General features: G+C 63.5%; 3 protein-coding genes across 26 annotated transcripts in view; 1 reads left to right on the top strand and 2 right to left on the bottom strand.

The window, feature by feature from the left end:
* Positions 1-3,261: 3,261 nt before the first annotated feature.
* On the bottom strand, positions 3,262-9,240 carry RNF166 (ring finger protein 166). The gene is made up of 6 exons (XM_021093662.2): positions 9,047-9,240; positions 6,271-6,427; positions 5,156-5,268; positions 4,800-4,914; positions 4,612-4,719; positions 3,262-4,254 (listed from the first exon to the last, which is right to left on the bottom strand). The coding sequence occupies exons 1-6, from the start codon at positions 9,199-9,201 to the stop codon at positions 4,189-4,191; spliced, it is 714 nt and encodes a 237-aa protein (XP_020949321.1). The 5' UTR covers positions 9,202-9,240; the 3' UTR covers positions 3,262-4,188.
* Positions 9,211-21,722, top strand: CTU2 (cytosolic thiouridylase subunit 2). Of its 8 annotated transcripts, none has more exons than XM_021093659.2 (16): positions 9,211-9,542; positions 10,161-10,235; positions 15,325-15,403; positions 15,584-15,643; positions 16,472-16,532; positions 16,936-17,045; positions 17,154-17,419; positions 17,493-17,628; positions 17,745-17,876; positions 18,166-18,257; positions 18,353-18,456; positions 18,539-18,668; positions 18,754-18,820; positions 18,908-18,966; positions 19,038-19,122; positions 19,386-21,722. In XM_021093659.2, exons 1-15 carry the CDS (start codon positions 9,478-9,480, stop codon positions 19,108-19,110), a joined length of 1,509 nt encoding a protein of 502 aa, XP_020949318.1. In that variant the 5' UTR covers positions 9,211-9,477; the 3' UTR covers positions 19,111-19,122; positions 19,386-21,722. The 8 variants fall into 8 exon arrangements, 7 of the variants coding, with proteins under 7 accessions (XP_020949318.1, XP_020949317.1, XP_084815460.1 ...); XM_084959334.1 differs by having other exon boundaries at positions 9,452-9,542; positions 15,325-15,455; XM_084959332.1 differs by lacking the exon at positions 19,386-21,722 and adding an exon at positions 12,538-12,797 and having other exon boundaries at positions 9,452-9,542; positions 19,038-19,182.
* Positions 19,148-21,852, bottom strand: part of PIEZO1 (piezo type mechanosensitive ion channel component 1) — a 51,905-nt gene continuing 49,200 nt past the window's right edge. For all 17 annotated transcript variants that reach the window (XR_014805237.1, XR_014805238.1, XR_014805239.1 and 14 more), the window contains 7 exons: positions 20,694-20,882; positions 20,520-20,612; positions 20,261-20,433; positions 20,064-20,186; positions 19,903-19,982; positions 19,635-19,824; positions 19,148-19,524 (listed from right to left, as the gene is read on the bottom strand). Coding sequence is in view for 12 of the 17 variants with exons in the window: in XM_084959214.1 (XP_084815340.1) it covers positions 19,275-19,524; positions 19,635-19,824; positions 19,903-19,982; positions 20,064-20,186; positions 20,261-20,433; positions 20,520-20,612; positions 20,694-20,882 (1,098 nt within the window). In the remaining 5 variants the exon portion in view is untranslated. The remainder of the gene's footprint in view (positions 19,525-19,634; positions 19,825-19,902; positions 19,983-20,063; positions 20,187-20,260; positions 20,434-20,519; positions 20,613-20,693; positions 20,883-21,852) is intronic.

Genomic DNA, 21,852 nt, shown 5'->3' with positions numbered 1-21,852 from the left:
TCATGAGGGTGTAGGCAGGTCACCGTGTGATGCTGAAGGGTCAGAGGGATGCACCTAGGGGCCCCCGAAAAGGACAGAGGAGACCCTCCCTCGTGGCCTCCAAAGGGACCAGCCGGCCAGTGCCTGCCTCTCAGACTCCTGGCCTCCAGAACTGCGGCAGAGAGAGAGAGAGAGTCTGCAGCTGCAGGCAAAGTGGTGCCTTGTTTGGGCCACCCCCCGACACCCGCGCAGACCTGGCTGGGAGGCCTCAGGCCTGGGTTTGCCTGGCTGCCAGGAGGGGCAGCTGTCGGTTCAAGACTAACCACAGCCCTTCAGGGCCACGCAGGAGATGCGTTGAGTTTCTGGCAAAGGATCGCCTGGTGCTGTTTGCCCCCCAGCTGCCTGCTCTGGTGCCCTGCCTTCCTGTCCTGGGGGTGGCTCCGCCCAGGAAGCTCCCAGGCTCGCAGCTCCCTGACTTCTCCTCCCCGCTGGGGAGGAGCCCAGGCCCATCCACAGCCGCAGCAGGCCGCATGGAGGCCTCGGGGGGCTTGTCGAGGTGTGGTGTGGCCCCTCGTCAGCGGCCCCAGCGCTTTCCTCCCCCAGGAGGCGGACCGTGGGCCTAAAGGAGGAGACGGCGTCAGAGGGAGAGAGAAGCCCTGCCCGCTCCGCCGGACGCGAGGCCCGGGCCCAGGACAAGGAGGGGCTCTGGCCCTCTCTGGCAGGCGCCAGGATGCACGAGGGGAACCGAGTCCTCCTGTGTGTTTGCTCTTAGGCACCTGCCTGTGCACACCCGTATTTCCTGAAAGCATCACCGTTTTGCAGGCTGTCAGGAGCCCCTCTGCTGAGGGCCTGCCCGGCGCCCACGCGGCCACTCTGTGTCCACCGTGCTGCCACTGAGGGCCAGGGGCTCAGGTCAGCCGCTCCCTCAAGACCCAGGGTGACAGTCGTGGCCAGTTCTGGGATTCCCCAGGTCGTGAGGGCCCCAGCCTGGGGCAGACTCTCCATGCCCTGGGCATCCTGCTTTCAGAAGGGCTGGTCGCCTGTCCCCTTCCTGATGGCGGAGGTTGCAGATTCCAGGGCACCCAGAGGCACCTTTTGGGTGGCAGGGTGTGTGTGGACCTCCGGGCCTGTTGTGTGACTGGGGAGGAGAGGGCGTGTAGCCTGCCCTCCGGGACCCGCGGTGTCTGGGTCTGGCTTCGAGCCGTGGACATAAGCTGTGGGGTGGCCTGTCCTCGGGCACTCAGCCTAGAGCCGGGGGTCCAGAGCAGGGGGTCACTCGCACAGGGTCAGCCCCAGCCTGCAAGTTCAGCCTTGCCCCGCCTCCCTTTTCCTCCCGATGGAGAGCAGGTCCCGCGGGCTGCAGCCCGAGGCGTCCCTGCTGGGCCCCGGGGTCTGCCGACGGCTAGCCTCCTTGCGCCCCCCTGCCCCGTATTGGGCTTCACTCTCGTGCCCCACCCTGGCATCTGTCCTAGATGCTGAGTCATCGGGCAGTTGTGACTGTGTGTCCTGTGCCCGAGGTGGAAGGGACGAGCAGGAGGCCACGTGGATACTGCCCTGTGGCTCTCGGCAGGTGTCCTCAGGCGGACTGTTGGAGTGTCAGGCAGCATTAAGATGGACCTGCCCACACCCTGTTCCTCCCAGGCCTGAGTGGCCGCGGCCAGGAGCCCTCGGTGAATGGCAGGTGCTGAGGCCTCCACACGGTGCCACGTGCAGACGGTCACCCGGCCATCACCTCCCCAAGGGCATTGGTGAGGTCAGACCTGCCCAGACAGCCCCAAAGCTGCCCCTGGGACTCCAAGGGCCCCGGGGGTCCTGACGGGAGTGTGAAAGCAGCCTGCCCTCTCCCCAAGCTGCCGGCGGGGCGGGTGCGGGACAGGCCTGGCTGGTGGCCCCGGTGGCGAACAGACCTGGACCAGCCCCGCTCTGAGGGCTCGAGGCCTGACTGGGGATGGACATGGGCTGGCGCGGCAGCCCAGAGCCACGGCCACTCTGGGGAGGAAAGGACAGGTCCCGGATGAAGGCAGGTGCGGTGGCCCTGGGAGCCCCGCCCTTTGGACTGTCAGGCTCGGTGTCGTCCCAGGGGACTAAGGTGCTGAGCTGGAGGGTGGAGACAGGGTGGGGCAGCATCTTACCTGGCATCTGGAGCCCAGCTGGTCCCAGCGATGCCCAGCTGGCTCCAGGCCCCAGATGACTGGCCGGTGCCACCCCGAGGCTCCCCTGGGTGCTGATGGGCCCTGACCCCTCTGCCCCTCAGTGAGGCCTGGGAACATGGCCTTGAGTCTGCACCTCTGGGGCCAAGGTGCCAGCCCCCCACCTCCTGCACGAGTGGTACCCAGCTCTCTCTCCTGCCCCATCAGCCCTGGGGGAGCCAAGGATGGACCCGGAGGAGCCGTGTCAGGGGCCTCCTTCCAGAAGGTGGCAGCACAGATGGGCTGACGGTGGCCAGTGGGGTCACGGAGCGGTCGGAGGGGAGGGTGGGGTTGGTGGCTCCTAACAAAGGCCTCTAAAGGGGGTAACTACAGCCCAGGCCACTGTCCCCTCGGGTGGGTGCACGCTCGGGACACTTCTCCAGTGGTAAAGCTCAGCTGACCCACCTTCTCCTCAGAGAAGGCTCCGGCCTGGGGAAGCAGGGCTGGCCCGGCGGGAGCACGGCCGCACTCCGATGGGCAGCCATCAGGACCCCGACTGCAAAGTGAGTCCTCTCACTTTGTAAAGCCCCACAGGGACTGAGGACGGCAGGGGCCCGTGGCATGGGCGGTGGCCGCAGATCACCGGCTGGGTGAACCTGCCAGAGGAGGGCTGGGTGCTGAGCTGGCAGGCTCAGGGCTGAGGGCACGCACTGGGCCACAAGCTGAGGAGCGCCTTGAGCCAGCAGCGGGGAGGGTGGCACCACAGGAGGACCAGGGACAGGGGCCTTCACTCCAGGGGCGTCCCAGGGCCCCCCAGCCCCCTCTGGGCCCCGGGACCCAGCCTGGGAACGTGCCCGGTCTGCCAGCCTCCGGGATGCGAGAGCCACCACCCAGGCTGGTCACGGGGGAGGCAGACTGGCCGGGGGGGACGGCCTGGGGGAGGCGGCAGGACCGGCTGGGGCCCCAGCTCAGCTCTTCCCAGACGTGGCAACGTCCCTGTAGGCTGGCTGCCTCTCCCGGCAGCCGTTCCCCGGGGGGGGCCTGAGGCCCGCCGTGCCCTGGGCCGCACGCCTACGCGCCTCAAGCAGGGGATGGTGCAGGGAACCCCGTGTACGGCACCTGCTGAAGGAGACACTGGCCAGGGCGCAAGAGATGCTCTGAAATGTTTTAATTTTTTTTACGACAGCAATAATTTATGCCATGAACCAAACAAGAGTGCTGATGAGCAGTTTTTGGCCCGGGCCCCCTGTGCTCTGCTACCGCTGGGTGTGGCCCTGCCCGCAGCGGGCCGTGGTCAGCTCTGGAACAGTGATAGCGGGGCGGAGGCCAGGATCCGGTGGGAGGAGGCCCCTGCACTCTGGGGAGGCCAGGGGCAGGCCCAGCCGCCGCCGCAGGTGGCCAGGCGTTGGGATTTCTTCCTGCTCCTGTCGCGGGCAACGGACAGAGCAGCCACAGGGACCTTGGGACATGGTGAGGTGACCTGGGGACACAGCCACCCCGGTCCCTGCACAGAGTGAGACCCTGCCTTCACTGTGTCAGCAGCAGTTGCCCCGCCTGTGCCTCTGCCAACCCCTGATCCCACAACCATTCATTTTTGATTTTTTTAAAAAATATAATTTTGTAAACGTTCCATAAAAATACTATTGTTCCTAGTCAAACACAGGTATTGCGACATGAAGAGTAACTGCCGTGTCTCTGCTTCTACAAAATGTGAGAAGTTAGCCCAGCGGGTAACGTAGAAAAGTGCCGGAACCTCTGGGTATCACAAAAGCCGGTACCGAGGGCACGAGGCCGGACGCCCCCTCCGCGCCTCCCTGCCCGGCGGCCGGAGCGGTCCTCTCCGCGGGGGGAGGACGGCATGGCTTTGAGACAGACGCTGCGCTCTGTCTAGGCGGCCGGGCCGCGAGGTCACCTGCTCGGCCCGAAGCACCGAGGAGTCGGTGCGACTCAGCAGGAGCCCGGGCGGTGGGATGGCGCGGCCTCTCCTCCTGCAGCCGTGAGGCGCGGTCCCGGGCAGGCTCGGGCCCCAGGGGGCTGGTGGGCCCTGTCCCTGGAGGCGAGGGCTGGCGCCGCGGCCCCTTCAGTTCTCGGAGAGAGACAGGGCCAGGGCGGCCTGGAAGGCGGCTTCCTCATCGATGCTGTAGTCCTGGAAGACAGGGGGGCGCACGGTCACGGGGTGCCCGGCGCCCTGTGGCGACTGCTCTGTGGGGACAGTGGCTGTCCTGAGCGCGACGCCCAGCGGCCCAGGGCCATGCGGACTGTGCGGGACGTGTGGGCGGCATGGGAGCTGTCCTTTCCCCGCAGACTCAGGAGCAGGGCTGGAGGCTGCGGGCGCCCAGGCGGAAAGCCTCTGAGGCGCTTCCCCAGCAGGCGCCAAGATGGGCCTGTGCCCCGAGGCCCCGGGGAAGGAGAGCCTGCTGGCCTGGTGACGAGGGACCCACAGGACAAACCCAGAGCCCTGGGCCCTAGTGAGCTGGGAGAGGGCGTAGGGCGGGCCGCCTACCACGAAGGTGTCATAGGAGAACTTGTGCCGGTGGAGCAGGTGCTGCAGGAAGTTGGCGCTCTTGTAGCTGGGGTCACCCCAGGGCATGGCCGAGCAGATGGGGCACACCTGGAACAGAGTGGCAGTGAGCCCACCGGGCCCGGGCCTGGGGACTGGGGGGCAGGGAGCTGGGCGGCGGGCGCGCTCACCACGCGGTTGGGGTCGCTGCGGTGGTTGTCCACACAGTGCCTCACCAGCTCCTGCTGGTCCAGGTTGCGGGCGCCACAGTATGGGCAGGTGAAGGTGGACCTGTTGGGGACGGCGCTGGGGCGGGCGGAGGGTGAGTGGCGCTGACCACCTTTGCGGCCCGTGGCTGCCGTGGGGCCCCCGCTCGCCTCCGCACGCCCGACCACTGACTCCTGCCTGGCCAACCCCTGGCCCCGCTCCTTCCCCGATGGGGCCTGTGTGGGGCCAGCGCTGCCCTGCTGGCCTGGGGCCTCCACAGAGCAGGCGCGGCAGCCCCCCGCCTCCCGAGGGCAGAGGGACGCCCGGCGAGACGGCCTACCTGGGGATGGGCTGGGACGTGGGCACCACGGGGACGAACTTGGGACAGCTGGCCATCTGCTCCTGGACCTTCACGCAGGAGGCGACGTGCACCCTCATCTTGGCCAGGGTCACCTAGGAAGTGAGAGGGTGGGTCAGGCGGCGCTGGCCGGGCCTCAGGCTCCAGAGGATGCGAGGGCAGCTGGCGAGCAGGGCCGCGAAGGCAGGTGCCAGGGGCCCCTGGCGTCCCTGCTGGACAACGGGCACGGGAGGGAGACACAGACTCAGGGCCCTGAAGGCTAATGAGCTACAGCGGGAGGTGACCCGGGCTCCAGCCACTGGACAAGAGCAGAGCCCTGCTGGGGTCTCTGGGGGCTGCAAGGGGCAGGGAACAGAGAGGGTGTTTATTTGGGAAAAATCCCCCTCACAGTGGGAGCTGACAGACAAAACTCTCCTAGCCATCCGGCCACCCGAGAGACGGCTCGCCAAGAGGGAAAACCAAACAAAACCACCTCCTTGGCTGCCCGAGTCGCCTGCTTGGACTGAAGGTGGGAACCGGCTCAGAACGGGGCAGGGAAGGGACGCACAGGTCCCGGGAGAGAGCCAGAGAGACAGCACGGAGATGGGGAGACAGACGGAGACAGAGAGGGCCCCTCGTGGTGAAGCTCAGGGCACCCCTGGACATTCAGACCTTTGACCTTGAGGACAAGGCAACCGGGGGCCACCTCCTACTGTGCTCAGTCAGCAGAACTTGCCAACCTGAGAGGTGGTGAAATCTAAAACCTGAGTTCAGACTCCGTTTCCCAGCTGGGTCCCGGGAGGTGATGTGTGTGCGTGGGGGATGCCCGTGTGCAGAACGGACACGGCGGGCTGGCGGGTGAGAGGCCCGAGGCCACGGAGCCACGGGGCGAGGCACACTGGGGTGCTGAAGCTGCATCCGGGTTGGGGATGCTGCAGCGCAGCCGTGTCCCCGCAGAAGCCACAGCTCAGAGCCCAGGCCGCGGGGTAGAGGACAGGCGGCAGGGCCCACAGGGAGCGTGGGAGCAGCGGGTTGCTCAAGAGGCAAGGAGCCAGCGGTGCCAGCTCCTCCCTGCAGTGGAGAGCCGCTCCCGGTCGGGAAGGCCCTGGGGTGGATACCTTCTTACTGCAGCCTCGGCAGGGCGCCTTGTAGGACGAGAGCTGCTTCTCCACGTGGGTGGCCTTGTCCACTTTCTTGGGGTCGAAGGGCAGGCGGCAGAGCGGGCACAGGGGGGATGGCACCTGCAGGCACGGCTGGAGGCACTCCCCACAGAACCTGCAGGCAGGGCACGGCCTGAGTTCTTCGGGCTGGATCACACTGTCTGGCTGCAGAGGGCCCGTGACCCTGCCTAGCCGTGGGTTTCTGGGCCCCCTGCCGAGCCTGCGGTGTGGGCCAAGCTGTAGCTGTGACCCCCAGGCTGCAGGAGGTGGCCCAGGGCTCAGCCTGCCTGTCTCACTGCCACGTGGCGATGACGACACCTCAGGGGGTCCAGGGGGACCCTGGAGGCCTTCCCCTCCCTAAGCTCTGGGGCGGAAAATCACTAACTGGTGGGCGGAACCCGCAGGCCCAGGGCCCAGGACTCACTGGATGGGGCAGGGCCAAAGCTGGCCAGAGAGTGTCACCAGCCCTGGGTCACTGCCCCCTGCCCAGGAAGAAGGGCTCTGGCTTGGCCTGAGCAGATGCGGGGTGACGGAGGGTCTGAGGCAGGCACCCAGGCTCCTCTCGGTCCTGAGCTGTTGGCTCCGGCGCTGGAGCTGCCGTGTCATGAAACACAAGTCCGGGCATCCTGCGTGTGCTCAGGATGAGCAGCCTCCAGCGGGAGGAGGCAGGACGGCCCCCTGCCCGCCACCGCTCCCGGGCCGTCCCCAAGGATCTGGAGGCCTGGCCTGTAGCTCTCAGGAGAGGCTTCATCAGAGGGTTGTAAACAAGCCGAGCAGCTTCTGGTTCCGGATGCGGCTCACCGCCCAGGATGTCCCAGACTGAGACCGTAACAGGCTCCCTCTGGGGCCTCGGGGGGTTGCCTGGGGTCACTTCCACGCTCTCCACCGAGGGGCCTCCTGCCCCAAAGCCCTGCCTGTCACCTGTCCCGTCTGCCTGGTGCTGGAGCAGTAGTATCTGCCCCCGTCGGGGCTGCTCTCACCACCAGAAGCCGATTTTGTGGAAGGGAACTGCTCACAGACAGGGCACCGGGGAGGGGAAGTACCAGACCATCAGCAGACTCGCTAAAGGAAAACACGTGCCTCCAAATCTTTCCTGTTCGTTGTGTTCACACGGGCCTTCAAGACACTGGATGAGAGACTCAGGGAAAGTAAGAGGCAGAGGGGGAACAGCCAGGAGGTTTGTTTAAACCAGCAGGCAGAGTCAGGGAGAAATTCTTTTGAAGGCAGAAGCCAAGAAGAGACACTTGCAGGACCAGTCTTAGAAACAGGAGGAGGGATCAGACTACGCCAAGAAAGGCCTTGGGGGGAGAACGGGGGTACAGAAGGATATGCTTTCACAACAGTTTGTGTGGGTCTGTATTCCGAAAACCACTTTTTCAGAAAACACTTAATCGGAAAAAGCGAAAACAGATTTGTGCTGAGCAGAAGAGCCAAACCACCACAGCCCAGCGGGGCTGGGTGAGTGTTGAAACCAACTGAAGCCTAGGAAAGGCTTTCTAAAATTAGGCCCCGGGACAGCCCTGCAGTTCCCTCAGGGACGGGCTGAAAGATGCCGAGCAGAGCTTACAACACCCACGAGTGTGTGCTTACAAGAAGGAAGCTCTGTGCAGAGGCCGCCCCGCCAACACCTCACAAACGGCCTGGAGAAGGGACACACAGTGCACCTTCAGGACAAGCCCGCAGGGCTCCCTGGGTGTGAGCAGGTGCCTGTCCTGCCATGCGCATGCTGTGTATGTGTGTGCGTGTCTGCGTGTGCAGGCTTCCCAGCTCCTGACACCATGGATGCCACCTCCCTGGGTGATGAGCAGCACACACTCAGCAGGTCCAGCTCCTTCCAGGTTAGCTGGCTTTGTTTGCAAAATGTGCTAGGGCCTCCTACCAGCCTGGGTGCACTTGGCCCCACCTCTTCAGCAGCTCTGCTGGCAGCCGGGCCCTCCTGCCCCCTCTCCCCACCCTGCTAATTTCACTCAAGAGCTGTATTATTCAGAGCTCAGGAGAGCTGGAGAGCAGGCACTCTGATCTCGGCCCCCTCCCAGCCAGGCTGGCAGCTCCCAGAAGACTGGAGTGCGGTGCTCATCGGGAAGGAGAGCCGCATGCTCAGGTTTCCGTTCCTGAAACCACCGGGTCCTGGCACAGCTGGAAACCTTTAACAAGGTGTGTGGCACCTGGTCTCCTGGGGGCCAGCCTGCATGGCTGGTCAGTGATGGATGAGACCCAAGTTCTCCATCAAAACAAAACAGCATCAGACTCCAAACAAGCCTATGCCCCAACTTTAGGGAACTCCTCTCCTCTGCAGTCAAGACAGGCAGACAGCGGGTCCGAAAAAGAGTTGACAGCAAAAGCTACAAGACATTTATTTACAACTGTCCACCCCGGTCTCCACGGGACCAGATCGAAGGCGACCGGCGCAGAGTTCGCGCCTGCTGCGCTCTGAGTCCCCAGGGAGGCCTGCCGAGGCCGTCAGCGGCCCCCGGGGCACCCGACACCGGGCAGGGCTGCTGGTCGGCCCGGTCTGACAACGGAGGGGTCGGGTCGAGAGCCCAGGGCGGGCGGGCAGGAGGCTGGGCTGAGGCGGATGAACGCGCCCCAAAGGGCAGAAACGGCTCTGCCCCAGGGGCCCCGCGCCCTCCCGCCCCCTAAGTTCTCCGCGCGCCGGGGCTGTGCCAGGGCGGCTGCAGGGCCCTGCCCGCGGCGGTGCCCGACCCCGCGGCCTCCTGAAGGCCGGCGCACTCACGTGTGGCCGCAGCTGCCGATGGCCACGGGCCGGTGGTAGACCTCTAGGCAGATGGGGCAGCTGTACTGCGCTTCCAAACCGCTGTCGCCGCCCGCAGGCCCGCCCGGTGGCTGCCGCTGCTGAGCGGACGCCACCAGGCTGCGGAACATCGCCATCCCGGGGCCGGCCCGCCGCCGCCGCCGCCGCCGCCGCCCCTGTCCCGGCCCTGCCCGGCCCGGCCAGCGCGTCACAGCCGCGACGGCGCCGAGCTGACGTCACAGGGAGCGCCCGTCCCAGACCCTCGCGTCACAGTCGCGCTGGCGTCTCGGTGACGTCATAGAGAACGCCAGCGGCCACCCCGCCCCCCTGGACGTCACAGCCGCGCCCGCGCCGCGGTGACGTAGTCGGAGCGCGCCTCGCCGCTGCGGTTTAAGGAGCGACTTGGCGAAGCCATGTGCGAGGTGGACGAGGACTACGGGGAGCCCTCGCCCGAGGGCCTGCAGCCTTCACGGCCCGGGTAAGAGTTGGGCGGCTTCCCCTCCGGCCGGCGGCGAGCTCTTGCCCCGTGAGGCGGACCCGCGCTTTGTGGTCAGTCACGGGGGCTGCGCTCCGGGAATCCCGGCGTCCGCCGAGGGCGGGCCTTGGGCGTCGGGGGGCCTCCGTCGGGGGCCGAATCTCCCACCGCAGCACCGCGGGAGTGCCTGGCGGGCCGGCGCTGAGCACTGCAGGGAGAAGCTCGCTCTGCGCTCTCCCACCTTTAATTCTTGCAGCCAGTAGGGCGGCTTCGCCGCTCCCCTTACTCAGGAAAGTCGGAGCCCCTTTCTCTTCCACCCACTGACTCCACTTCTCCCTTCTGGGCCGCACGGAAGTTGTCTCTCTTCTGCCAGCCCCTGAGAGACTGAGAGGTGGCCGTTAAGAGGCCACTGAACCGGCTTTAGCAGACTAAAATCCCCTTCGGTCCCTGGCCTTTCCTCAGAGTGGTAGTTAGGATAAGACAAAAGCCCTGTTTCCTGGGGTATAACCCCCATTTGATCTCTCGCACGGCAGCTTGGGGTAAGAAGCAGGCTCCCATCTCCCTGATGCCCTTGGGAGGAGGTGTAATTTGCTTTCCTGTTTTTTCTTCCCCTTTCCAAAGCCGTGAGCAGAAGTGTGTGAAGTGCAAGGAAGGCCTGCCTGTCGTGGTGATCCGAGCAGGAGATGCCTTCTGCAGGTGAGCCCTCACTCAGCAGCCAGGGCTGCCCCCGCATCTCTGGCTTAATTTCTCGGCATTGGAAAGCCTTTTGTCCCTTTCCTTTTCGTTCGTACGTTCCGGGACTGGGGAGTGGGGGATGGGTGTGTGTGTAGGTGTTGGTTCCTGATGTGAGTACCGTTCTCCATGGGTCAGGATCTGTTTTCTCCATTATCCAGCCGTGGATCAGGTGGCAGGAAGGTATTGATGGAGCTTATGGGGAGAGTTGGGAATGCAGGTGCTGCGGGGTAGGGGGGAAGCGCCATCCCGGCAGCAGGAACACATCTAGGGCAGATGAGAGCAGCCTGGGATCTTTGGCAGGTGTTCTGGATGATGCTTGCTTTACTTGTGAGACAGGGAGGATGGAAGGAGGGCTCTAGTCTCTTCCTCCAGCTCTGAGGCTTTGGGCAGAGGGGAGCCTTAGTCCCAGAGAGGCCTGAGCGTGTTCTGTTTTATCTGAAGCCCTTTGTGGTCCCTCACATAACCCTGGAATGAAAACCCTCCAGGTGTTTGATCATGTGCCCAAGGACAGGGTCTGTCTCCCGTTTTATTCCTGTTAATTTCTGGTGGTGGTGCATGCTTTGTATAGCAAAGAACGCTTATTGAATGAGTGGCTGACAGTTTTATATTTAAAGTTTTTATTTTATTATAGCAGATTTACCACGTCAAATTCTGCCAAATTCTGCTGTGCAGTTTTATGTACTTTTTTTTCTTACATTGTCCTCTGTTCTGTTCCATCACAAGTGATTGGATATAGTTCTCTATGCTGCACAGCAGGATCTCATTGCGTATCCATCCAAATGCAATAGTTTGCATCTTCTGACCCCAAACTCCCAGTCCCTCCCCCTCCCCCTCCTCCCTGGCAGACACAAGTCTGTCCTCCATGTCCATGGGCTGTTTCTGTTGTGTAGATAGATCATTTGTGCCATATCTTATTTAATTATTTTATTTTTTGGTCTTGTATTTGTTTTTTTTTTTTTTTTTTTTTTTTTAGGGCTGAACCCCTGGCATATGGAGGTTCCCAGGCTAGGGGTCAATTTGGAGGTGTAGCTGCTGGGCTACACCACAGCCACAGCAACACCAGATCCTTAACCCACCGAGCGAGGCCAGGGATCCAACCTGCTTCCTCCTGGATACTAGTCAGATTTGTTTCCTCTGATCAACAACAGGAACTCCATCATTTGTGCCATATTTTAGACTTAATATGTAGGTGATATCATGTGGTGTCAGTTTTTCTGACTTTTCATTCAGTGTGAGAGTCTCTAGTTCCATCCGTGCTGCTGTAAATGGCATTATTTTGTCCTTTTTGATGGCTGAGTAGTATTCCATCGTATACACGCACCACATCTTCTTAACCCATTCGTTTGTTGATGGACATTTAGGTTGTTTCCATGTCTTGGCTGTTGTGGATGGTGCTGCAATGAACATATGGGTGCATGTGTCCTTTTCATTGAAAGTTTTGTCCGAATTAGACGTGGTGTATACCACCGGGAAATACATTTTAGGCAGGGAACTCACAGCCTTAGCCACTTAAGAGCACAGGGGTGGGGCGGCTCACGCCTCCCATAGTGGTTGTAAATCCCCACCAGCGGTGTAGGGGGCTTCCTTTTTCTCTGCATCCTCTCCAGCATTTGTTGTTTGTTGACTTGTTAATGACGGCCATTCTGACAGGTGTGAAGTGGTACCTCACTGTAGTTTTGGTTGGTATTTCTCTAATAATTGGTGATGTTGAGCATTTTTTCATGTACCTGCTGGCCGTCTGTATGTCTTTGGAGAAATGTCTATTTACATCTTCTGCCCATTTTTCAATTGGGTTGTTTGTTTTTGTTGTTGAGTTGTTTGGAGATTAAACCTTTGTCAGCTGAGTCATTTGCAAAAATCGCCTCCATTCTGTGGGTTGTCTCTTTGCTGTGCAGAAGCTTCTTTTTTTTTTTTTTTTTTTTTTTGGTCTTTTTGCCATTTCTTGGGCCGCTCCCGCAGCATATGGAGTTTCCAGGCTAGGGGTCAAATCAGAGCTACAGCCACTGGCCTACGCCAGAGCCACGGCAACGCAGGATCCGAGCCGCATCTGCGACCTACACCACAGCTCACGGCAACGCTGGATCCTTAACCCACTGAGCAAGGGCAGGGACTCAACCCGCAACCTCATGGTTCCTAGTCGGGTTCGTTAACCACTGCACCACGACGGGAACTCCTGTGCAGAAGCTTTTGAGTTTAATAAGGTCCCGTTAGCTTATTGCTTATTTGTGTCTTTTTTTTTTTTTTTTTTTTTTTGTCTTTTTAGGGCTGCACCTGCGGCATGGAGGTTCCCAGGCTAGGGGTCGAATCAGAGCTACAGCTGCCAGCCTACACTACAGCCACAGCAACACAGGATCCGAGCTGCGTCTGTGACGTCCACCACAGCTCACAGCAACGCCGGGTCCTTAACCCCCTGAGCAAGGCCAGGGATTGAACCCGCAGCCTCATGGTTCCTAGTCGGAAGTGTCTCTGCTGCGTCACAGGAGGAACTCCTTATTTGTGTCTCTGTTGTCATTATTCTAGAAGGTGGGTCAAACAAGCTGTTGCTGTGATTTATGTCAAAGAGCCTTCTGCGTGTGTTTCCTCTGGGAGTTTGATAGCATCTGGCCTTACATTTAGGTCTTAATCCATTGTGAGTTTACTTTTGTGTGTGGTGTTAGAAAGTGTTCTACTTTCATTTTCTTACATGTGTTGTCCCGTTTCCCCAGCACCGTTTATGGAAGAGACTGTCTTTCTTCCACTGCATTCTTGCCTCCTTTCTTGTAGGTCAGTTGAATCATGGGAGTGTGGGTTTGTTTCTGGGCTTCCTATCCTGTTCCATTGATCTGTATTCCTGGTTTTGTGCCAGTACTATACTGCTTTGATGACTGTAGCTTTGCAGAGTCGGAAGTCAGGGATCCTGATGGCTCCTGTTCTGTTTTTTCTTTACAATGTTGTTTTGGCTTGGCTGACCGTTTTAAATTGGTTTCCCAGAGTCCTGGACTCTGCTCTCTAAGTGTCCAAAAGAAAAACTGAGGGGACTGGGTAAATTGTTTTCCTCAGGCTTTCTTTCTCACCCCTGCCCGTCTACTCGCTGCGTCCCCCCCAGGAAGTGCAGTTTAGGCGGGGCGCTCACTGCTTTGGCCCCTTGAGAGCACCGGGAGTGACCATCTCGCCCATGTGCTTGGAGAACGCGCTCATAAGGAGAAACGGGGCTGTGGCGGCTCTTTCTGTCCCAGAGCTGCTGCCCCACCGTGCCTCTTGGTCCCAAGAGAAGGGGAGAAGCTGTTCTGGGCCCACAGGTCTTGGCAGTGCAGGCTTTGAACAGGCACCCTCAGTGATGGCCAGCATCAGCCTGTGGGGAGCCCCAGCCATGCCTGCCTCGAGGGACGGTGGGTGCGGGAGTCTAGTGGTGCTGGGGCATGGGGTCTGCCGCCATGGGGCCTGTGGTCCCGCCAGCATCTGTCGGCTCAGGGATCCTCCTGGGCCCTGACCTTCTAGGAGTCGCTCCCATGGCTGATCACCTCGGGTCCCTGGAGCCCCAGTGTTTTGGGGTGAAAGGTGTCGAGCTCCCTCACAGAGGGCCTGTGAGGTGTCGGGGGACTGCTGTGACCCAGCATGTCCCAATAGGAAGAACGAAATAGGCTTGGGGCACTGTTCTCCTCCTTGGCTGCCCTCTGGGTTTCCTGGGGACCTTTTTTTTTTTCTTTTCTTGTTTGCGCCCCTACCCACTTCCCAACCCCCCCAGCCCAGGGGTCAGCTCTAGGCCACAGTTACACCTGCAGCAATGCCAGATCCTTAACCCACTGTGCCAGGCCAGGGATCAAACCTGTGTCCCAGTGCCGCAGAGAAACTGCTGGTCCCATTGCACCACCTTGGAAACTCCTGCCGGGGGGCGTTCAAATGTGGGTGCCTGGGCCTCTTACCTGGTAGATTTTTTTTTTTTTTTTTTTTTTGTCTTTTATCTTTTTAAGGGCCGCACCCACGTCATATGGAGGTTCCCAGGACAGGGGTCGAATTGGAGCTGTAGCTGCCGGCCTACACCACAGCCACAGCAACGTGGGATCCAAGCCACTTCTGTGACCTCCACCACAGCTCACAGCAACGCCGGATCCTTAAACCACTGAGCAAGGCCAGGGGTTGAACCCGAGTCCTTAAGGATACTCATCGAGTTTGCTAACTACTGGGCCGCAGTGGGAACTCTGACCTGGTAGCGTTTTTTGTTTTTGTCTTTTTAGGGCCGCACCAGCGGCAGATGGAAGTTCCCAGGCTAGGAGTTGAATTGGAGCTGCAGTTGCCGGCCTACACCACAGCCACAGCAACTCGGGATCCTTAACCCACTGAGTGAGGCCAGGGATAGAACCCGTGTCCTCATGGAGACTAGGCGGCGTCATTACTGCTACGTCACGACGCCCCCTGGTAATTCTGATGCGGTTGGCTTGTGTGATTCTGATGTGCAGCCAAGGCTAAGAACCTCTAACCTAGTGAGCCCTGGGACCAGCTGGAACTCTGGCCGTGGATGCAGAGCCCCAGGCCCTGCCCTGGACACTCTGGTCCTCGGGGAGCCTCTCAGACGTGTCTGATCCCAGTGGGCTCATCACACCAGAGGCCAGTGTGGGGTTTAGGACACAAGTTCCCTGACCCTCCCCCCCCCAGCCTGCCCAGTGCTTCCTCCTGTCCCCCAGGAGGTGGCGCTGCTCACCCAGGGGTCACGGAAGGGGACACGCCCTCTGCTTGGGGAAGGGTGGGGGTGGCTCTGCCCTGCTGCTCTGGTGCACATCCTTCTGGGCTCTGGCTCACACTGGTAAGAACTGGGGGTTCCCCCGGGCAGCCCTCCCCTTGTGGCGTGAGGCTCATCCTAGTGCAGCCACAGCTGGGGAGAACCCCTCCACCGACCGGCTCCTCGCTGGTCTCTGGGCAGAGCCTCCGTTTCACGACGTTGCTTTTAAAGGTGGAAGTTGCTGGAAGGAAATGTTACCCGGTGGGGCCTCGGCTGTTGCAGGGGAGCAGCCTCCCCATGCTGGAGGGGGCAGGCGGCCGGGCCGGTCTGCAGCTGCCGGGGTCTGTGTTGCAGGGACTGTTTCAAGGCGTTTTACACGCACAAGTTCAGAGCCGTGCTCGGGAAGAACCGGCTGATCTTCCCAGGAGAGAAGGTAGAGTACGTGGCTGTCCCAGCCGCGTCCCACCAGCACCCCCCCAATCTAGGTGTGTGACCACGAGGGGCGGGGGGGGTGCGGGGAGGGCTCACATCTGGGGTCGGCCGTGGGCAGTGGCGGGGGGACGGCCCTCCTGTTGGAGGCGCGGGGCCTCCAGCGACGTGCCTTCTCCCCCAGGTGCTGCTGGCGTGGTCTGGGGGGCCTTCGTCCAGCTCCATGGTCTGGCAGGTCCTCGAGGTACGTCTCCACCACCCTCCCGCACCCAGCCGCCAGCTCCAGGGGGGCCCTGGCAGCAAAGGGCTCCTGCTGGGGCTGGAGAGGTGGGCCCACTCCCCACATGCGACCCTGAGGGTCTCGGGCTGGCGTCTGTGTCTGGTTTAGCACCTGCCCCGTGCCCCAGTGCTTAGACGCGCTGTTGGAAAGCGGGCGCAGTGCCCCAGAGGCTGCGCCAGGTGTCCTGGAGGCCGCGGACCTCCCCTTGGTCCCGGGAGTGTGTCTGGACCCAGACGGGGAAGCGGAAGGGGCTCAGGCTGGCAGGTGCGAGGCTGAGAACCAGGGCCGTGCTCTGGGCCACTGGAGGCCTGGCGTGCCTGAGGCCGGGCGGGGGCTGGGACGTGGGTGCACCCTGCGCTCCCTGCGAGGGCCTGGACCGCCTAGAGCAAGGATTGCAGTAGGCACCCAGGGCGGTCGCGGTTGGTTTTCTCCTTTGCCTCACGGTCCTCTAAGCCTGGCTGGATGGTGTGAGGCCAGCGCCGCCCCCCCCGGAGGTCTCTGCTGCACCTGGCACCACTGTTCCTGCTGCTGTCGCATTGTCCGGGCTGGTGGGCAGTGTGGACACAGCCGCTTCTCGGAGCGGCAGGGCCCGGCCGGGCTGGTTTTACTCAAGGGACACGGGCAGCCCAGGCAGGGGCTTTGAAGCCTGTTGGGCTGTGCGGCCCAGCCTGCAGTGCAGGGGGGGCATCACTGCCCTTGGCTGGACGGCGTTCAGGCTCGGTGAAGGTCTCTGCCAGCAGGGTATCTTGCGGCTTCCGGCCTTAGTGCTGAGGCCCTGCCCCGTCCTCCCAGGGCCTGAGTCGAGATTCTGCCAAGAGACTGCGTTTCGTGCCAGGGGTCATCTATGTTGACGGTACGTGTGGGCACGCCTCCTCCTGGGCCCTCGCGCTCCAGGCGGGCCCCAAAGCCGTGGTTGGGGCCTCTCTTGAGATGGCGCGGGCGCTCTGCAGACACCACTGCTGTTGTCTGAGTCTGACCAGCCGGGTGGGGCAGGAGCCTCTTCCCCAGGGTCCTGGGCACAGAGGGAGAAGGGCCAGTTCGCTGCCCGAGGGGACCTCTCCTCTGGGCCCTGGCCCCGGCCCCCTTGCCAGGACAGGGGATGCACCGGCCACTCTGAAGACACCTCCCTGGGACATGGGTCAGTGTCCTGTGGTCTCTGCAGAGTCTGCCGCCTGCCAGGGCGCAATGACTTTGGCACTGCCCACTGCCTGCGGCCCTTGCCTAAGCCGCGACTCTCCTTTCTGCCTGTGGCTCAGAGGGAGCAGCCTGTGGCCAGAGCGCCGCGGACAGAGCGAAAACCCTGGCAGAGGTGAAGCTGGTCCTGCATGCCCTCGGCTTCCCGTGGCACGTTGTTGCCTTGGAAGAGGTGGGCAGGCCCCTCCCTGTCAGAGGCCCCTGGAGGTGGCCGCTGGATGGCTGCGGGGCTGCGTGGAGGCTGGCCGGCCCACCTTGTTCCCCACCCCACCCCTGCCAGGTGTTCGGCCTTCCGCCGTCGGTGCTGCGTCACTGTGCCTCGGAGCCGGCGGGGACCGGGGCGGCCTACAAGGTGGCCGTGGACCACTTCCTGCAGCAGCAGTGTGCCCTCGGGGCCGAGAGGGAGGAGCAGCTGAGCCATCCCTGCCCCAAGGACCCCGAGCCCCCAGCTGCACCTCCCACGGCAACCCAGACCGAGGCTTTGTGCAGACTCTTCGACTCGGTGAAGACGCTGACGGCCAGGGAGGAGCTTCTGCAGACGCTGCGGTGAGCCCCCTGCCCGGGCCCCCGAGACCCTGCCCCACCTCAGGGCCTGGTGCTCAGAACCCCTGCCCTGCAGGACCCACTTGATGCTCCATGTGGCCCGGACCCACGGCTACTCCAAAGTGATGACGGGCGACAGCTGCACACGCCTGGCCGTCAGGCTCCTGACCAGCCTGGCGCTGGGGAGAGGGGCCTTCCTCGCCTGGGACACGGTAGGGACGCGGGCTGCCCTGGGCCGGGCCCCTCTTGCCTGGCCCCCTGCCCTCGGACAGCGTCTGGCGCGTCGGTGTCGGGGTGGCCTGTGAGGAACGCTGCCCACTTCCCGCAGGGCTTCTCGGACGAGCGGCACGGCGACGTGGTGGTGGTGCGGCCCATGCGTGAGCACACGCTGAAGGAGGTCGCCTTCTACAACCGCCTGTTCGCCGTCCCCTCCGTCTTCACGCCGGCCATCGACACCAAGGTGGGCCGGCGGCAGCCCCCACCCCAGCCTGTGGGCCGCCGGGGAGCACACGCAGGCTGGCAGGGCGGGGTGGGGGGCGGGAGGACCTCTGTCCGGGGTTCTTGGTCTCAGGGAGGCTGTTCAGCAACAGGGGTGCTTTAGACACGGGGCCCAGCCTGCTCCACAGCTGACTTTTGGGCCGATGGCGTGGAGCAGCCTGTGGCCCCCACCCTAGGTGGCCCCGAGCAGGCCTGGGGCTGCCCCTCTGAGCTGGCGTCACGCCGGCAGCTGCCCCGTCCGACTGTTCTAGGCCCCTGAAAAGGCCAGCGTCCACCGGCTGATGGAGGCCTTCCTGCTCAGGCTGCAGGCGCGGTTCCCCTCCACCGTCAGCACCGTGTACAGGTGCGAGACGCCTCCACCCCGCGGGGAGGCGGGGTGCGAGGGTGTGGAGTCCCCGCGGCCGTGGCCCGAGTCCTGGTTCCTCTCCCCGCCCCCAGGACCAGCGAGAAGCTGCTCAAGGCCCCCAGGGACGGCTTCGCGGCCGGCCCCCCGGGGCCCCGCTGTCTGCTCTGTATGTGCGCTCTGGACGTGGACACGGCTGGTCTGTGCTGCCACTGGCGGGGTGCTTGGGGGGGGGGGCGCTGGTGAGCGCACGTCGGGGCTCAGCTTGTCTCTGTTTGCAGACAGTGCCACAGCTTTTGGGGCACAGACCACCTCACACGTCTCTCCAACACAGCCCCCCGTCCCAGAGGCCGGGGCGGCTGACGGGCCCTGCTGCTGTGCACAGATGGGCGGGGCCCAGGGCTGCTGCAGGTGAGTCCCCGCCTTGTCCTGTGCCCCTCCCCACAGTGGGGTACACCCCGGCCAGAGCACCCCCTCACAGAGCCTTCTCACACAGGGAAGCCGCCCGGGCCTGCGTCATCGAGCAGCTGTGCTACGGCTGCCGAGTGAACCTCAAGGACATGGTGAGGGGGTGCCCTTCTCCCTGGAGGCGGGGGGCACTGGCCTGGCTCTGCGGCAGCGCCGTGCCCACACCGCCTCTCTGTGTTCAGCCTTCCCTGGACCCTCTGCCGCCCTACATCCTGGCCGAGGCCCAGCTCCGCAGCCAGAGGTATGGCCCGCTCTGGGGGGGCCGGGGTGGGGGGCTCCTGGGGGTCCGTCCTCACCGTGTCCTTCCTCCAGGCCCAGCGCGGAGCAGGAGGCCTGGGCGTCTCTGCTGGGGAGCGATGAGGAGGCCCAGGTGGGCGAGAGCTGAGCCCCCAGGAAGGCAAGAACCGGCAGTGGGCAGGGTCTCCCGTGTGTATAAATAAAACATTTAATTAGAAAACGCTACAGTACGTGTGGGGAGGCGAGCAGACCCGCGCCGGGCGGGGTGTCCCCGCGGCGTCCTTCCTCCCGCAGCAGCCTCGGGCCGCGGCCCTACTCCTTCTCCCGCGTCCACTGGATCATGGTCTCGGGCGAGCGGTACAGGAAGATGAGCTTGGCGTACAGCTCCTCCTCCAGCTCCAGCTCCCGCGTCTCCCGCACCAGGAAGATGTCCTGGCAGAGCTTGAGGATGCGGTCCACGCACGGCAGCTCCTCAAACATGATGGAGTGCGAGATCTCGCTGAAGAAGCCGCGCACGAACTTGCCGATGACCAGCACGATGGACACGTAGAGCCCCATGATGCTGCGGGCGGGGCGGCGGGTCACGGCCGGTGCCCCCCTCCCCCCCGCTGCCGCCGCCGCCCCACTGCCCGCCCGCCCGCCCGCCCGCCCGTGCACCTGCGCGGCACTCACCCGTAGCCGGCCAGGAAGCCCAGGCTGGGCGGGCTGACCTTGTCGCTGAAGATGACCATGGGCAGCAGGTTGCAGCGGGCCTGGCAGTCCTGCAGCTCGATGACCCACCACTCGAGGAAGCCAGCTGCCCCTGAGCCCACACGCTCCCTGCGCAGCTGGATACGCACCCCGAGGTAGTCGGCCTCCTCATCTGCGGGCAGCACGAGGGGTCAGGGCCAGCGCGGGGCGGGGGGGGCCAGCTCCCCGCCCCCGCCCCCGCCCCACTCACTGGGTTGCAGTTGCTTCACGGGGTTGGCTTCAGGTCCGTTGGGGGCGCGGATGTACTTGGGGAAGAGGCGAGGAATGACCCTACGGGAGGCCAGGCGGGTCGGGTCGGGCCGGGCCCAGGGCGCCGGTGCCCCTGGCCCCCCCAGCCCCGCCCCCACTCACACTGACTGGTCCGAGGTGCCCTCCAGCAGGCTGGCCAGCTGCCGCCGCTCAGTGCTGTTGGGCGCCAGGTCCAGGGTGTGCTTCTCGTTGGTGTACTCCACGGTGCCGCCCTTGGCCAGGTCCCTGCCGGAGGGGTGCGCGTGGTGAGACCCCTGGCGGCGCGTCCGCGTGCCCCCGGCCCCCGGCCCGGCCCCCACCTCTGGAAGTTCCAGGTGAAGCGCAGGGTGATGTCGGCGGTGCCGTTGTACAGCTCCCGCTTCATCTGGGCCCGGCTCGGGGGGCTGATGCGCCACAGCGCCCCGGAGCTGCCCTCGATCTGCGCCGTGACGATGTCCTCGGGGCTGTACTGGCTGATGAACTGCATGGCCAGCTGGGCGGGCGCAGGCGGCACGCACGTCAGCGGGGTGCGCCCTCCCCCCCCCGCCGCCCCAGGCAGGTGCCTGTGGGGCCGCTCACCGGGTGGGGGTCAAACTGCCTGGACAGCTCCTCGTAGGCCTGCTGCGTGAAGGGCACGATGGACGGCTGCTGGGCGCTCATGGTGAAGAGCGGCTGGCGGAGGGGACCCGGTGAGACGCCCCGCCTGGTCCGAGAGGGCGCCCGCCCCCCCGCCTCCCTGGTGGGGCTGCTCACCTCGTAGCCGCCCAGCTTGAGGGTGACAGTGACGTCGATGGGCTGGTTGACGACGCCGACCACGGAGCGCACGAGGGACATGAAGAGCAGCGGGAACCAGATGACGGCCACCAGCAGCAGGAGGATGAGGCCGCCCATGCCGTACTTGACGATCTTCTTCTTCTTCTGCCCCTTGGGCTGCGGGTAGTTCTGGGGGCAGGGGCACAGGTCACCTGCCAGGCAGGGTCCCCCCACTCCTCCCCTGTGGGCCAAGGAGTCAGCCGGGGGCTGAATGTGGAAACTGAAGCTCTGGCCGTGGGGACAGACGGCTGTGGCCTAGAACCCAGGGACAAGCCCTCGCCCAGCCGTGGCGAGAGCAGGGCAAGGGCAGCTGGACGCATCTGCCCGAGAGGGACGTGGCACCTTACCTTTGACTAAAGGTGACTCGCATCTACCTGATAAACCCGTGATGCCCAGAATACCGAGCCACCCACGTGAAGACCGGACCCACACGTGACCCAGAAGCAGGGAAACACGCCTGATGTCTTGAGTCACCAGGAAGCGGAACCAGGATCCCAGGGAGACCCTGCCTGCCCAGGCAGGGCAGGCACCGCCTCAGGCACTGCCCTGAAGCAGGCAGGATGGTACTGCCACCTCGGCACCTGCAGGGCTGCACCCTGAGGTGCGCTCAGCAAAGGCGGGACCTGTGGCCACAGCTCTGGACGTGAATGGCTGTAACAGCGCTTTGGACAAATAAAAGACTTCTCGCTTGCAACGCTGCTCAGCTGTGACCCAGCCACCACCTTGGGCAGAGCGGGGAGTCAGTCCCGGACGGCCACCTGCTGGTGACTGCCTGGATGTGGAACTGGCGAACCCGAGTGGACGGTCACTTGGGGGCTGGGGTGGCGACTGAAGGCGCGCAGTAACGGGGCTTCTCTTGGGTCAAGGAGCACGCCCTAGAGTGGACTGCGTCCGTGGCTGTGTGGACAGCACCTAGCGGGTGGGCCTGGAGGGGGAGCTGTAGCAATAAAGCTGCTGAAAAGAGCAAAACCCCGTTACCATTTTGGCGTGCGCCCCACCCCCTGCCTGTGACCCACGGCCCCGGGGTGGGCCCCTCGGCGAGGGGCAGGCCTGAGCGCGCCACGTCCACTGTCCTAAGAAGTGCCTTGTGCCCCCTGGC

Source organism: Sus scrofa, chromosome 6 (genome assembly GCF_054392235.1).
Source record: "Sus scrofa isolate SSC_HxYL_T2T_F1_AM1 chromosome 6, Sscrofa_HxYL_maternal_Yorkshire_Landrace_v2.0, whole genome shotgun sequence".
In the NCBI taxonomy this organism is placed as follows: Eukaryota; Metazoa; Chordata; class Mammalia; order Artiodactyla; family Suidae; genus Sus; species Sus scrofa.
The sequence above is the reverse complement of the archived record's forward strand: the minus strand, read 5'-3'. Positions and strand labels throughout refer to the sequence as shown.